The 17,332-nt window shown below is 41.6% G+C and overlaps 1 protein-coding gene across 1 annotated transcript in view; it reads left to right on the top strand.

Moving 5' to 3' along the window:
* Positions 1-3,488: 3,488 nt before the first annotated feature.
* The window catches only part of CLVS2 (clavesin 2), a 55,742-nt gene continuing 41,898 nt past the window's right edge, over positions 3,489-17,332 (top strand). Inside the window, exons 1-2 of the mRNA XM_005017362.6 lie at positions 3,489-4,983; positions 13,934-14,108. Coding sequence (XP_005017419.1) covers positions 4,595-4,983; positions 13,934-14,108 — 564 coding nt within the window. The 5' untranslated portion in view covers positions 3,489-4,594. The remainder of the gene's footprint in view (positions 4,984-13,933; positions 14,109-17,332) is intronic.

The following is a 17,332-nucleotide window of genomic DNA, read 5'->3' as shown; positions in this document are numbered from 1 at the left end:
CAATGAATTACTTCAAAGATTATCTCACATTGAAGATAATACCTCAGGACGCTGGGAGACAAACGCACTCCAATACAGTTCCTTAGGCCACCATGTTAAGCCATTGTAGAGGCATGAAGATACTTGTTCCAGCCCCCCTACAGATGTTCTTATGCTCTTAAAATGTTTGAATGAAGTTTCTAAATCAGCTCTGAAAATGGGACATAGTCTTTGAATTTAGCTGCTTTTGATTAAGTTGTCATTTAGGTGTGAAGTTATATTTAACCCTTTTCAAAATCTTCAGTGACATACTTAAGAACGTACACTTCTGTAAATTGTACTTTGTACTTTGATGAAGAAGAATAGATGCAAGCATGTGTTCCTGGCTTTATATCCTTTCAAACATGTTACTCATCTCTCTAGCTAAATCACAGTGAAATGAGACTAACTCTCTTGGAAATTTGATCTTATATCCACAGCTGTCCTGAACCCAGAGCAGGATGCTCGGGACAATATAACCGTAGTCAAAGACAACAAGCTGTCCAGTTTTTGCCCCACTCCACAGAAAATAAGATATGAACATTTGTATTAATGCATTTTTTCCTTATCCACCATCTAGTATTTATTTTGTTTAGCTTCATTCTTGTTTTATCTCCAGTTTTGTTCCTGAACGCCCTGGTCTACATGTATTACTGATTTTAAACATTTTCATTCTGAATGTGAATTAGCATCCTGATAACATCTACACAGACAACTTTGTACCTTATTTGTGTTTTATTTTTCTTTCAAATCAGATGCTTAATTGTGCTTGCAGGTTTCTCAGATTTTAATTGTATGAAGTTCAGGCAAAAGTGACTATAAAAACATCAAGGAAAAATAATAGTTAGTAAGCACAAGTGAAAAGATGCTTAGATTTACATAATGGATTTAGTCAGACACCCCTACTGTTTCATAAAGGGAAAAATGCATGTGCACAATAAATAAATTACATTGTGCCATCAGTATGTTGTATCTAACCACATTAGCAGCTCCATTTTTTCCCTCATGACTTAGGTAGGATGACATGTTGGAAAACACATATTTCTTCATTATAATTTTTAAATGCTTTGGTAACTCTTTTTACTGATGACAAAAAGATTTTTACTGCTTTTACCATGTCATTTATACCTAAAACAAATCTTTCATGTGTTTATACTATACACAAGGTGTCAAAATATTTTTAAATGTTGTTAGCTTAATATGCCTCATCTGTGGCTCAGGTAGAACACGACCATATTGTTCTTTGACTTGTTCTATCTTCAGGCTGCCTTGCTGCCTCTACTTTTCTTAATGAGATCCTTCTAAGTCTACTCAGGTCAGGAAAGAACTGTGTAAACCCTTTTCTTCATGATGAAGACATTCTGGTCTAAGATTCAACAATTAACGGCATTTTTTTTTTTTTAATGCCGTTAATATTTGGTGAATTTAATTTTAATGTGGCAAAGTATTGGCTAGAATTTTTTAAATTATTAAATCAGTTTTCATGGAGACTGAACCTTGCTTTCAAAAGGAAGATTATACATATGTATATATATTTAAATGAAATTAATTACTATATTTGGCTTCCATTTTTTTTTTTATAAATCCTCTTTCTTCACACTCTTCCCTATGGTATTTTTGTGCTTTTTTATTTAAGGAAGGGTGAGGAGAAGAGTGAACAAGTTAAATTTGGTCAAGAAGAGGGAAAATGAAAAAACAGAATTATACTGCAAATGAATTTTCAGGTAAAATTCGATGTAGTTTCTTAATCAAATTAAAACAAAAATCTTTAGAATTAGCCTTTTATGTAGTTTCAAAATCGTTAATATTTTAATTTTGGCCAGCTCAGTTTTTGCCTTGTTCAGTGCATCTATGCACTGGAACACATGAGAAAGCTATTATATGCATGTTTCTATTTGTAAAAGAAACATTAAGCAAATTAAGAATGTGTTACTGCAGGTCATAGGATATATCATGAACTTTTTTGGGGGAAATCTGTAAAAGCCTGCAGCTCACCTTGCACTGAGTGTATCTGATGCACTTGTCACATGACCAGCTGTTCTGTTAGCTTGGTTGCAGTGGAAATGGCAGAGCAGTAGCATCAGAAATGGGAAATGATGACAGGAAAAGTCTGGTTGGTGTCCCTATGGGTGAGGGAAGCAACTATTCTCAAAGGGTCTCTCCTGAAGAATAAATAAATAAATAAATAGATAATATATATATATAAAATATATAATACAATAATAACACAATTATATATTATATATTATTTTATATTATGTATATAATATAATATAATATAAAAATAAATATATAAATATATAAATATAGCTAGATAACAAGAGCAAAAGAAAAGGAAGATTTAATAATGATAAAAAATGTCACAAAAAATAAAAGAAAAGAAAAAGAAAAAAAGGCACAAAACATTTCTGGAGCAATAACTGCTCTAAGAAAAAGTTATCAACCCAGATGAATCACATCTGTGTAAGGAAGCTACTTTAAGGGCATTTAGCATAGAAATATAAGAATTTTTAGAATGATTCATCCCTCAGTTAGACTGTGCATATTCCTCTCTAGTAAGGCATCTCAAATAACATGGTGCAATTTACATAGAATAAATCTGGGCCATGATCACTGGGCACTCATGAACTGGTCCTACCAACACTTTCAGCTTTAGGCTGTGCCACTGGAAATTTGGTACCCAGCTGAGTAAGAGGTGGTGTTTCTGTCTGCCCTCCCATCTGTCCATGCTGCAGATATTTTGAGACCAGGCTGCTATGAAGAAACAGTGAAAACGACTTGATACAAAGAAAGAGATCTGGTGAAGAACAATACAAAACCCTGTAGAAACAAAAGGTCCGTTAACTCCATGAAGAAATAATGATTTTGCCACCTGATGACTACTGCTCACTGCATAGCCACACACCCAGCATGTGCTCATGGCTGAGGGCTCCCACCAGCTGCCGAGGTCATCTTTGTCATCTGATGAAGGTCTGCAGAAAATACAGGGTATCATTTAAATGCTTTTATGAGTATCTTTATTTGTCTTAGAACACCAACTATGCTTCCCACTGGTGTAATTCCCATATACACTCTCTGTAAGGATCAGTGACCTCAATGCCTTTTCAATAATTCAGCCTGTGTGCTTTAGCTACATAATCTCAGGAAAGAAGCCCAATGCAGTATCAAAGAGCTGTGCTTCCTACAGGAAGAAGGAGGAGGTACAGGTTGTAGGCTTCCCTGTGCTTTCTCTGTCTTTGGTGTAAGACAGATTTTCAGGCACATTTGCATTGGGAAGGTCCAGTCCCTCGGACAAAGGTCAGATGCTCTTCAGCAGGAACTTTTCTCGAAATCAGACCGCAGGGGCAAACTTTCCCGCATGAAAAAGGCATCCTTCCTCACTGATGCTCAGAAATCGGGATATTTTTGCCCGTTGCAACACCACGCCAATTTAAGTCACGCAGCCTCCGACACTAGGCAAAAAATAGAGGGGCTGCTCCATTTTAAACCCAGGCTCGCATCCTCGCGAAGAGCGGGCTGGGAGGCGAGGCCTCTCTCGACGAAGGGCATTTCTCAGGGGCTCCAAGCCTCACTGGGACCCTCGGTCTCCCCGGGGGCTCCGCGCCCCTGCGCGCCGCGCTGCCACCATCTTGTTGCGCGCAGCCCCCGCGCAAGCTCCGCGCAACCCCCGGCTCTCCTCCCCCCGGCCCCCTCCGCGGCTAGGGGCTGAGCCCCCGCGGTGGTCGCTCCTTGTGTCTGTCTGTCTGCCCGTCCGTCCGTGTGTGTGTGTGTGCGCGCGTGTGTGTGTGTGCAAGGCGGGGCCGTGCCGCCCCGCGCCGGCTGGTGCCATCTGGGAGCCGGGGCGTGGAGCGGAGGAGGGCGCAGGAGGGGGACGAGCATCCTCAAGGCCGAGGCTCCGCTCGTCTTGGCGGCGAGCGGGAGGCTCCACGGCACCGGTACCAGCGAAGTACCTGCGGACCGGCTCGCATCCTCCTCCTCCGTTTATTTTTTTGGGGGCTTTCCCCTCCCCCACCTTTTTTTTTTCTTTTTTTCTTTTCTTTTTTTTTTTTTTTTTTCCTTCCTGCAGTCCTTCGGAAGCGCTGCCGATCTCCCCTAAATGGTGCCGCTGCGGGAAGGGCAGCCCCCCTGCCAGCCCCGGGCCGGGGGAGCACCCCGGGGCGCTCCTCGCCCTGCCTAGCGGCACCGTCCCCGTCCCCATCCCCGTCCTCGTCCCCGGCGGGGGCGGGCGGCAGGCGGCAGCCCGCAGCCCCGTCCCCGGCGGGTGTCGGCGCCTCTGCGGACTGGCCCCGGGGATGCTGCGGGCCGCCGGCCCCCGCCGCGGGGAGGGCGCTATGCCGGCGAGATAACGCGGCTCCGCCAGCAGCCCGGGGGCGTCGCGGTGCCGGCGGGGGGAGCCAGCCCCCCGGGACCCGGCTGCCGGCAGCCGCCGCGGCGTCTGGGCGGCCGGAGCGAGGCCCGGCGGAGCGGGGAGCGGAGGCTGCGCCGGGGCCGGAGGCTCGCCTCGGGGCCGGAGGCCGGGAGGCTGCGGAGCGCAGTCAGCAGAGGCGGGGAGGAGGAGGAGGAGGAGGGCAGCGCCATGACTCATTTGCAGGCAGGTCTCTCCCCCGAGACCCTGGAGAAAGCCCGGCTGGAGCTGAACGAGAACCCCGACACCTTGCACCAGGACATCCAGGAGGTGCGGGACATGGTCATCACCCGGCCGGACATCGGCTTCCTCCGCACCGACGATGCCTTCATCCTGCGGTTCCTTCGGGCCAGGAAGTTTCAGCACTTCGAGGCGTTTCGCCTCCTGGCCCAGTACTTTGAATATCGCCAGCAGAACCTGGACATGTTCAAGAGCTTCAAGGCCACAGACCCGGGCATCAAGCAGGCTCTGAAGGACGGCTTCCCCGGCGGGCTGGCCAACCTGGATCACTACGGCAGGAAGATCCTCGTCCTTTTTGCTGCCAACTGGGACCAGAGCAGGTAAACGCGGAGCCACCCGCCTGCCTTAACCCCTTCTTCCCCCGGGGGATGCATGGGAAAGGCTGCGCCAGAGCAGAGGGAGGTGGGTGGGCAGTGGGGACACACCCGGCTCTGCCCGCGGGGGCTGGGTACCAGCCTGGGAGGAACAGAGAGATAAGACAGAAGAAATGTATCTTGTGGCTTAGGGCCTCTTCATCCTTCTCATGCTGCATTTCGGGAGGGATGTGGGAAGTGCTCAGCTGCTCTTCTCAGCAGGGTGATTTGAGGTTTATACCTGCCTGCCTGCCCTCAGCCCAAGTGAGCTGGCATGGTAGATGATGTGCTTAGCCTTCTGACAAAGGCTGGCTGCATTCCCTGTGCTGGTCTTTCTGCTTCAGCAAACACAGTGCTGCCCAGGTACAGTAGGATGAAGTGGGGGTAGTTGCTGTTTGCAAATCAGGAGTATCTATCATGGTTCTCGAGCTGAAAAGTTTGCTTGTGCAGGAAACGGAGGCTCTGAATCCTTTCCCTCAGCTAAAGAAAGCTCTTCCTGAGCCACCTGGAAATGCCAGGATGGGAGTTACAGCAACCACTTCTTTGACTTCTTGACTAGCAGGCTGACCCAAAAGCTGTCTATCTTCAAGGCCCTTTCTTTTAGCAATTAGCTTGATAATATGTGACTATCAGGTGCCTTGCGCATTTTCTCCTGCAGTGTAAAACTGAAGTCACCAAATAGCTTGACTTACATGTAAATGAATGAGTCCATAAAGGGCGGACTCTCTAAAACCTGCACCTTTGAGCACTGCAACTCTAGGCTTCTCTAGATTCCCAGCTGGGAGCAGTTTTAAGATCTGCAGCACTTAGAGAACTTAAAATTTTGCTAGTTGCCTTCATCCACATTGTCTTGTGCAATCAACACAAGCAGGGCACTGGCAGGGCTGATATAATGAACTGTGCAGGTATTCCAAGCTCACCTAATTTGTGTTGGGGAGAACACAAAACATCTAGCAATGTGGATAGAAAGACCGCAGTCTGGGGGATTGTCATGCTTGAGCCTGCCCTCAAAGTGTTTGTGGTAGGTGTCCTCTCGCAGGCTGTGTCGATGGCCATTGCAGGGAGTGATCACTCCACTCTTGGCACCAGTGGGTGCTCCAGCTAGGGATGGGTCTCTGCCTGGGGGACCATCATGCCTCTCCTCCTCTCCAGACAGGGTGGCCACATGCACACTGCTGACTGGGAAAGCTCCCTGGCCCTTGCCAGTCCATGAATTGTTCCCAGGGACCAGGAGGATGTTGTTTGGCACAAATCAAAGCAATGCTCACAACCATGCTGACAACTAAAAAGTGTGCATGCACATAGGCAGAGCTGGGGCCAGTGTCCTTTTCCTGCTTTGGTTTTCTGGCAGAGGGAGATGAAGAAACAATGACAAACAGAGGTGGTACAGCTAAGGATTGAGTAGCTTCACTGTAGTATTATTTTCCCCATAAAGACCAGGTCAAATTTTTATTTAAAACAAACAAACTCCAAAAATTCTTAAAATCCCCAAAGGAAGAATTAGAAAAGAAGTGAATGTTTAGGTTGTTTATTAAATCATGCATCTACCATGAAGGTGTTCCCTTGTTACAGGTAGCATGGCCTACTGTATTCCCTTATTTCTCGATAATGAAAACAATTCTCAAAAGTTTATATGATATTTTTAGACCAATACTTCCTAGTCAAAAGAACACCAAGAACTTGAGTTCAGACAGAAAGTTGCATTGCAGAAAATAATTGCCATGTGAAATGAATAGCTTTATTTTCTTCTTGGATGTGCTGATATTTACACTTACCAGCTGACACAACAGGAAATGTATTGTGATTTTTTCAGGAAGTCCTATTTCCTAAGAAACTGTCATTCCTTTCTACAGTCCTTTTGCTCTATCTTATAATAGCAAAGTGACTGAGGTCCACCAGAGTACCTAAGGGCCGTGTTTGCAACAGGGTCCCCAAGGCTCTTCAGCAGTGCATGCCTCTCCGCCAGGGCGAGGGATTTGCTTTCACACAGACCCTGCAGACAAAGGGGAGAGCACTGAAGCCCAGACATGGGGAGTGGCTTACTCCAAGGCACACAACAAGTCAGTGGCAGATCTGGGAATAGAGCTAGGCCACTTTCTTTTCTAATTAATTGCGTGTCTTCCATTATGTGATGTTCACAACTGGACCTGGGGGGGTATTGTGTAGGGAGCATAGTGGAGTTGCTGCACAGTATGCCTCAAGCTTATGCCTTAGCTGACTTGAGGTACTGCAACATGTAAACAGCGCTCCCCTGACAGCATCACTGGGAGGATTACTTTTCAAAGTTTGTTTTGTTAGGACCTCATCGCATGCTTCATAAACTAAGTAAATAGAACACAGCAAGCCTCCAAATTTATCATGTGTGTACAAGTTATTATGGCCAGCATGTAACCATTAGAAATAAAAAGTTCCAATTTGTTATTTAAATGAATTGCAGACATACTATAGATGATTTATATAGCACCAGCAGCCTATGATTTACATAGTTCCAATTAGAAAGAAAAGCGTGGGAGGCAAGAATTCCTGTGGTAAAACAAGCCTGTGTACTCAATGTTAAATCACTAAATTAAAGAAGGGCCTGAAAACTGTACCAGATGTCCTACCATCTGAACAACCAAATCAGACATGTATTTAAAGCAAACAAACAAACAAAAAAAAAAAAAGAAAGAAAAGAAAAGAAAAAAGGAAGCAAGGTGAAGGATAAGGCATGGAGTAGCCCAGCAGCTTTTCAACAGGACCCTGCTGAACTCTCCATCCTGCCTCTACTGTTAGGGAAGTCAAGATGGATAGCATTCCTGCCAGGATAGCACTCCAGGGGGAATCAGCCTTCCGTATGATCTTCCAGACTGTTGATTCATAACTACATTTGGCTTGTAGGTGTGTACTTGCAGTTGAAGACTCCTCTTTTTTAATATGTCCAGCTGGTGAAGGTTTTTTTTTTTCAGTTAATGGTACAATTAACTTCAGCTTTTGCAGCAAAGGATCTGTTTCCTTGCATGCTCTTCTGTATGCTTCACAGCATCTGTACGCAAGTTCCCCCATGGAAACTGGTCCGTTTTGATACTGTTTATTTGAAATCTTTCCCTGCATTAATTATCTCAGAGCTTTCCTAGAAAGTGCAATAGAAAACTGCAGAAGAAAAATCCATAGTTTTTGTCTGTGTCATAGTGACCCAGTAGCTCACAACATCCTCACTGCATACAGAAATCCACTGCACTTATTATCATTAGAGCTGCTGTTGCCTCAGATAGTTTAAAGCAAAGGCTGAGTCCACTGCTTTGCTTTCAAAGATGCACTTTTATTTGCAGAAATGCTAGAAATTTTTCCTTCGGTTATATGAAAATTTAAATTCTGTATCTATTATGTGGCTTCTCTGTTCCTCAGCTCACTATTAACCAGCTGAGTTGGCAGGGTATTTTTCAAGCTCTGGTGGAGGCAGTGTGACAAAATAAATAGCAATACCAACAGTAATAACATATTAACAATAAAAAATACCTGGTTAATAGAATAAATTTTTGTATGGAAGTAATATATTCCAATTATTATTTATTAACTAGTGCAAATTCATTTATTTCTGTAGGTTCTCCTGCTGAATATCTTATGTTTCCTAGCTTTTCCTCATGTATCCATATCCACCTATTCATATGTGTATTTGGATTGTGTTTTGGCTAGGCATCTTTATGATCAGTGCGTGTGTAAAACTTAGGTCAGCTGATTCTTTCTCCATGGTTGTGGCTCTTAGACACTGGGCTACCATAAGGAGTAATGAATGGTATTAAGTATGAATCAAAGAGATCGATGAAATCTTATAAAATCTTTGACACATTTTTTTTTCTTTCCCTTTCCCCTGTACATTTGCATAACACTGGTGATGCTTTTCTATTCTGAATAAGGGCCTGCTGCCACTTTTTATCCCTCATCTTCTCAGCACTCAAATCTATACCCAGACTGATGAATCAATGTGATCATTTCTAGACATCATTTCTAGGTACTCCTGTGTATATCCTGAGGGCTCTTTCAATAAAATTATAAAAAATATTAAGCCAGAACAGTAGGTTAGAAATGGGATGATGGCTAGTTTTCTCCTTTAAATCTCAGTGGCACAAGGGCTTCCTTGACAGAAATGCTTTACTTGCCCTGACAGTGGTTATCTTAGAATACAGGTTTGTGAATTTCTTACATGTTTGGGACCTTAAGATATGTGACTTAAATTCAAGTGAAGAAAAACTACCCTTTCTCTCTTCTAGTTAACAGTTTACATCCTGAGAAGCAGAATCATTCCACTCAGGCTTAATTTTATGATTTACTTAAAATTTCATGATACTAGGGATAGGGTGAGGATGGGGCAACAGAAGCAAGAAGGCAACCTTGCCAAATTAGATAATCTGTTATTCAGTTTAAATGTAAATTGGCTGGGACCAAAAGCTGCCTAAACAGAAGATAGGGTGGATGTCACCTATCACCAAGAACATTAAGTATTGAAAACAGCTGACACAGCTGGATTTGACATGAGACTTCTGCCTCCTGTGTTCTCCCTGTCTTCCCCTCCTCTTAGCCTAGTGGAAATCATGGTGGCCTCTGGGAGTGGAGAGAATGCATAGGCCACATAACCAAGAATCGAAGATGAAAGATCATAGTGAGGTACTACCAAGAACTGATAAACTGATAGCAGTGTTTGCCAGGCAGTTTTTCCTATGATAACTTTGATGCTGTTTGTGTCCCATAAAAAAAAAAAATAAAATCAAAGAAGTTTTCTGTAAATTGTTGCCACTGATAAATCACAAGACAGTGAAATGTTCTGTAGTTTGAGATGTTCTGTTTTTGATAAATCAAAACCTCAGTGAGGCATTACTGTAGTAGGCTCTGTTTCCATTGTGGTAAAAATGGTAGCCCTCTTGTATTTGTAAGAATCTCTGTCAACATAAGTATTAACTTGTCAGGCCTTTGCAGACTCATTGCCTCAAAGCCAACTGGAATGAAAAATTTCAAGAGAAGGAGACACCAGTCCCCGCCTCATTTGAACTCAGGCTGGGACTCACACAGAAAAGGAACATTATGAGTGCATTATGTATGTGTTGACATATTTCTAGCTTGTGTTATTCACATTAACATCTGGGCTAAAACAGTTGTCAAAACTTTACATTGAATTAAGCACAGTTCTATAAATAGAGGGCATAAAATATATTTAAATTAACCATGAATTCTAGATTATCCTTTGAAGTAGTGCTACCTTGCTGGATAGAGTGAATCCTGTAAGTGTCTCTTCAAACAAGTGAATGTGACTGCAGTTAGGCATAAATAAACCAGGACTTGTTTGTGCACAGCCCAAATGGCCACAGGACACACACTGCAGCAGGTCTGCCCAACGCACCCTGCTTACTCCGCTGTGCTGCTGCAGTCGCTTTGAAATGGGCCAGAGCAAAATGAGAGGCTCCTAAATAAACACTGTAACTTAACACTGATCAGTAAGACTAAAATGGTAGTGTCTTTCATTCACACTGAACACCACATTCTCTTTGCATTATATGTTAATATGTTCATTTATTTTTTCTTTCTTCTTTTCTTTTCCCTGTAAAATATAGAAAAGCAGTCAAAGCCACCTTGGACCAAATTTGTTTCATAGTCACTAGCAGAACATCCTTTTCATTAGTCATATTTCTGTATCTGTAGAGAAAATAATTTCAGTCTTCAGCAGTGCAGTCCCACGGACAAGGTTGGCTCTCTTATGTAAAGAAAAGCTTTTTCTAAGAAAAAAATATACTACCTTCTTAAATCATTTTTTGCGAAAGTCTGCAAACTAGTCTGCAAAACATTAAAGTATAAGCACACCTTAAACCAGTAATTTTTGCATCACTTTAAAACTGTAATTTGTGTGTCAACTTTTACATAGTGCTCTGGGTGCTCTATTTCTGCAGAAGTAGAACATATGAAATGCAGACTAATGCAGGTCTCTGGAATTGGTGTTTCAGCTTTCCAGGGACTTACACTTCAGGAAGGACTGGAAGATCAGCTTTCAGCAGATGGAGTTTAACTTTTAGCTATGAAGGTGTGAGATACATTTCATCACACATCTGTGAAAGCTGATAAAAGACTTATTTTGGCAAATATTCCTGTTGTGGCTTTGTCTGGGATAGAGTTAATTATGGAGAGACAATTGCGCGTTTAGAATAACTAATGCAGAAATAACATAGCATGGCTATTGTGCAAAACAGGTCTCCATGCTCAGAATGATAATTTGTCCAGCATAACACTGCAGTCATCCACACCTACCTACTGGTTAAATTTCCAGTGCTTGTCTGGAGACAGCCCATAGCAGATACTTGGTGTGAGACTGTGTAAACAAGTTCAGTGGAATTTGGGTTATCTTGTGGTTACCTATGGGTAATGGTGTACCCATAGGTTTGCTTGATGTGTGTTTTTTGTATATCTGCACCAAGTAATTTTTCCCACCTTTTGTATACAGAGGATTTTCATTTCCCTAAAGTCCAGCCAAGAGCTGAGCACATATTTTAGTACAGCCTGTGGATCCTGGTGCTGATATGAACAGCAGTAGCAGGGAGGTGAAAAGTTTCACAACATGCAGGTGGAGTGGATTTAAGACGAGTCTGTACATAAATAACTATGTGCTATTGGAAAGCTTTAATATATTTTCTTTAATCATATTTCATTTGCTTGTACTGTTCAAGTGATACCTGTAGTATTCAGATTGCCATTTGTAGCACCTAAATTTCATCTATTTCACCAAGTTTACATTTCTGGCTTGCCTCAGCATGTGTCCAGAGGAAAAGAAGCTTCAAAAATCCACTAATGGATTTGTCTTCTCTGTTTTTCCCTTCTGTACTTAAGCAAAGTGTCAAAACCAAGAGAAGATGTCCATTACAGAATGAAAGATAGCTCCTATTTCCAACTAATTGCTACAAAGAGTATTTGAGGGGAGAAGCTTCTTTCTTAGTGACATGTCCCTGCGTTCTCTTAATATGGCTTTTTAGACTTAAAAGAGTACTTCAAGTACCTTCCTTTGGTAGAAAATGTTCTTGTTTGCTTTTAGCTAGATCTTTGTTCTTCAGGACTTGTTTTCACTGAGAGGACAACCTTTTGTCTTTTCCTGTGGGAAAATATACAATATTGTCATTGCACTGTGGACTGTATTTCTTACACTAAGCAAACATGAAATAGGAGTTATGCTGAATATGGCACAGATTTGTGGAGACCCAGCTCTGTGACTATTGGTTACTCTCTGTGGTGTCTGAAGTCCTGGCCTCATTGGTACCTGACAGTTTTTCCATTGTCTTGAACAAATTAAGAATATTGTTATGTATATATGTGTTTGCACATATACATCTATACATGTATCACTTAGGTATACATAAAATATTTTAGGGACTGTCTTAGAGGACTGATCAAAGCATCCTTATGTCTAATGCATGGGATTTCTAGCAGCCTTATGCTACCAGAGAACTATTAATCCAAAGCATGTGATGTGTTCATAAAGTTCCTAGGGAGGATGTCAGAGATCTATATCGGGAACATGGGAATCTTCTTGGACTGGAGGTTGGGTGTTTGCAGCAGCCATCTGCTTTGAGGAGCTTCTCTCCTGGAGAATGAGTATTTTAAATGGGGTGGTATAAATGGCAAGTGGGGTTAAGCTAATTTTATGATTTGAGTATTTCTAATGCTTTTCCTGTAAATATGAGTTCTAGTAGATCTTCCTCATACTGAGGACATTTGTAAATAGCTCTCCCAATGAATCATCAATTGATATAATTTCCTCCTCCGTGGCACCTTTCCCCTGGGAAGGTCTCTTACAGGGTGTATTTCCAACTAATTTTATTTAAAAAATACTATTTATGAGACCTGTACCACCTTCTGGAGCTAACCAGAGGGTTTGGAGGCAGTTGGCCACTCTCTGTCCCAGCCCCTGCCTCTGAACACAATGCTCTACACCTCACTCCCTCAGGGTAAGCGCACTTTAATCCTGGTCCTGGCAGTTGTACAAAATGTAGATCATACAGGGATTTTTAGTATGCACTTTGATTAGGTGCCTCCACTGCCTTTGCATGGGGAGCTGTGCTGCTTGGAGAGAGGGGGAGCATCACCTCTGCTATTCCTGAGGCTTTGCCCCTTCCCTGCTGGGGAGTTTTGCCCAGGGCAGGCAGGGTGCACCAAGCTTGCTTTACTGTACCTGCTGCAGAAACAATCAAACCTTTGATCCCTCAAGGAAAAACTTCCATTTTCAGTAATGGCCTTTTTTTTTTTTTTTTTTTTTTTTTTTTTTTTTTTTTTTTCCCTGCCAAAGGGAAATAATTTCAGAGTCTTGAGGATTTCCATAGGGAAATTACAGAGAAGAATTTTGCTTGTGCAGTTCACTCTCCCTGCTGAAAAAAATCTGAACAAAAAAGAGGGAGCATACCAAAATACCTGCAAACTTTAGATCTCAGAAGAGTAAAATATTAGAAAAAAGTTATATCTCAGAAAAGTGGAAAATATAGAGGAGAATATGAAAAATCTTATCCTAGTCAAACAAATCAAATTCAAAATCAAACTAAAACTTTCTTAAATGAAGAGAAGAATCATTGAAAACAAAGCTTCCCCTATTATTTCCTGGGGAAAACAAACTTTCTGTTGTTTACTTGTTTTAAATTTGTACAGACAAATTGGTGTTTTATATTCTTGTATTTTTCTTTTGGATAGCTGATGGTTTAGATGTCTATAATCTTGCTTCAGAGGATGAAGTCAACTAACTGAGCTTTTGAGACCTTCCTGGCTTTACATACCCCTAGTTTCTGAGGTTGCGCGTGCATCCCTTTCTGTTTGGATAAGCAGTGCAAAGGAGAAACACTCAGAACTTCTCCCTGTCTGTGCTCTTACCCTATCTTGGCATACATGGCCTAACTAATTCTCCCCTTCACATTCACAGGTACACACTGGTGGATATTTTGCGCGCCATACTTCTTTCTTTAGAAGCCATGATAGAAGACCCCGAGCTGCAAGTGAATGGGTTTGTTTTGATTATAGACTGGAGCAACTTCACCTTCAAGCAGGCCTCCAAGCTCACACCAAGCATGCTTAGATTAGCCATAGAAGGCCTTCAGGTAATGTTTTTCTTTTCCTTCTCTTCCTAATACCCTCCCCCCTCCCCCCACCTTCTCTTTTTGGATGAAGCTAAGTTGTGAATTCAATATGGTAACTGCAGTAGCTCTTAGTGTATATGTGCCTTCTTTGCAATAACTAAGAGGTAACTTCTCTGTCTTTATCCCAACGTGGCTGACTTCCTGTAAATTCAGACCATAGCTTCTGGAGCAAGTTGCAAGTAATCAGTTTATCTTGTCGTTTTGGACAGGACTAATGGAGTGTGTGGTTCTGCTGCCTCCCCAGGTCATTTGTTTCATAGATTCCACTGGAGACAGGCTAACACTATATCACTTGCCCTGAAAAGTGTGGCACACTGTGAAGAGACAGGTATCTGGGACTATTTACTCACTGAAAGGTCAGCACGTGCTTGACTTTTTTGGTCAGGATTAATTTGGACAGCAGCATGTCCAAAGGTTTGAGCATGTAGTGATTTAAATTTATTTCTACTCATTGTAAATGTACTTTACACAGCACAGGCACATATGTGGAAAGGATACCACATAGCTCTTGACCCATGATCTTTAATGCTTATTAAAATGAAAACCTGGAATGTGTGAGGTAGTTGTTTACTGTACAAGCTTGAGTTGCCGTGTTAAAAATACCTGTAATTCACTGCCACACATGGCAGTGTGCTCTGGTTTTACAAGGACATATCTTTCTTTTCAGTGATATTTTTACCATTTATACATCTTTATTACTTATAAAGCAAAATAGCACCTAAACTTTGAACTTTCTTCACTTTGATATTGCTATTTTTGAAGAAACATAGAGCAGGAATATGGAGTTTTGATCTACATCTTGAAATGGCTTAAACAGTATCCAGCCTGCTGTTGCACAGAGAAAGGTGGTGACAGTCATGAGATGAAGATTTGAACTTTCATTTTGTTGTACTTCCATATACAACGGTGTGATTCCATGGTCTTGAGATCTACATCATAAGACAGCAGAGAGATCTGTACTTTAATAGTGCTGTTTACTTTTTAGCGTTGTTTTATTTGTGCTGCTTTTAAAAGTTAACCATTGTTTTCTCATTTAGATCATGAATAAATACTTTAGTAGTCTTTATTTTTAAACGGTGATGTCTCTACTTGGACATGAATCAGAGTTTTTTTTTGACGAGAGCTGCAGTGAATCTGAAAGTATGATATATGACCTACATCTGAAAGTATGATATATGATCTACCTTCAGTTGGACTTTGGAACTCTATTCTCCAGCCACGATATAGTTTATTGGTGAGTTGAGGTGAAGTCTGTAATCCCCAATATCTCCAGTCTGACAGTGGCTATCACCCAGGGCGCCAGTTTTTTGCCCACTGTCTCCAGTCCTGTTCAGTCTAGGGATGTAAAACTGGGCACAAAATGCTGCAGAAGAGGGAATGAGAAAGCGCTGAAGTGGCAAATATGAGGTAAAACTTACCCAACACTTGAGTAGTCTGACCTAATGTGTGACATGTTTTCTGTAAGCAGCAACTTTGACAAGGCCTTTTATCACAATTCTTTTTTGTGATGGGGGAGGTTCAGATTGTATATCAGGAAAAGATTCTCCACTGAGAGGGTGGTCAAGCACTGGAATAGGCTCCCCAGGGACGTAGTCAAGGCACTGGGCCTGACAGAGTTTAGTAAGTGTTTGGACTGTGCTCTCAGTCATATGGTCTGAATTTTTGGGTAGACCTGTGTGGAGGCAGGAGTTGGACTCGATGATCCTTATGGGTCCCTTCCAACTCAGGATATTCTATGATTCTATGATTTTGCAGAAATCAATTAGATGGGTTCTTTTAATACACTCTTTCATTTTGAGTGGAGGAGGACTGAGGGATTGAGGGCTAACATTCCTATACTAGCAAAATTAACTGATTTGCTAGCCATGTTTTGCTAGTTGTTATACTACCTAGGGACTTGTCTTTATTTATTTATTTATATATTACTTAAATAAACATTTTTTATGTAGCATTATATTAGAATTAATGAAAAGGGCTGAAGACAACTGTGCTGAGCATCTTGGACAGAGAACCTCCCTTCAAAAATATTTATGAACAGGAAGGAAATAAGAGGAGAGCATGGTGAAAAGATAGTGCAGAGATACTCTAGGCAAGGGATGCATTTATTTGAATTTTACAATATTTAATTCTTGAAATATTCCATTTTCTTACCCTCAACAGAGATTACTTTTTCTTTCATTTTGGACAAAAATATGTAGCAGAATCATCTTTCTGAATGATATTAAATTTAAAAGTGCTTACTCAAGGAAAAGAACAAGAAAAACTCATGAACACAGTTTGTTTATGATTTTTGTAAGTACTTTTGGTTTAATCAGAGAAATGGAATTTACTTTGGCTTATAAGGTTTAACAGGGCTCAAGATGCTGAACTTTACCATTTGGGGAATTTAAACATTTGTTTTACTTGGGTGGGAAGGGACAGGGGAAGCGGGATTAGTGACTGCTAAATTTGCTGTTGACCAAATCCCTTTGCCTCTTCCATGAAATCTACTAAATTTGCGTTATATTTGCTTAACTTCCATGGTGAGCAGAATATTGAATATGGCATGTAGCAAAGCGAACTGCTTACAAGCTATGGTGTTTCTGGGCTCTTCACAACTGCTTATTTTTTAGGAAATTGCTTTTGAAAGTATAGTAAGTAAATATATACAGTTTTCTAATGAAGACAGGTTCTGCTTTACACTTCATCTGCATATATGTGTTAAGTGGGAGTATGAAAAGAAGCATACTCCTAAAGGACTTTAATACATTAGAAAAACATCCTAGGTGTCTGCAGTTGTTTTCAGGAAAAAGGCCTTTTGGACATGACATTTTTAATCTTAAAGGCCAGTGATCATCTGTGATTCAATGATTAACTGATGTGAATTTCCAGCATATCCATCCCAATTTTGCTGTACCATTCAACCGTGGCAGTTTAGACCACTTCTGATTTTTAGGTCAAAGAGGTTTACTGGCGAAGAAACAGTGACTGATTCCTGTGGAGGTTGGGGCACTCAGCTGGGATTCTTGATGCTGCAGTTTCAGCTGATTCATTGGCCTTGTCCTAATGGAAGAAAGTGATACTCTTCCTTTTGGATGCTGGTGGTTACAGGATTTATGTTGCTCCTAGTCTATGAGAAGGAGAATTAAAATGTAGATCCCCTATACTTTCTGTAGTGAAGAATAAGCACATAAGCAAATACATGT

Source organism: Anas platyrhynchos, chromosome 3, assembly GCF_047663525.1.
Source record: "Anas platyrhynchos isolate ZD024472 breed Pekin duck chromosome 3, IASCAAS_PekinDuck_T2T, whole genome shotgun sequence".
NCBI lineage: Eukaryota > Metazoa > Chordata > Aves > Anseriformes > Anatidae > Anas > Anas platyrhynchos.
This window is presented reverse-complemented; position numbering and strand designations above follow the sequence as displayed.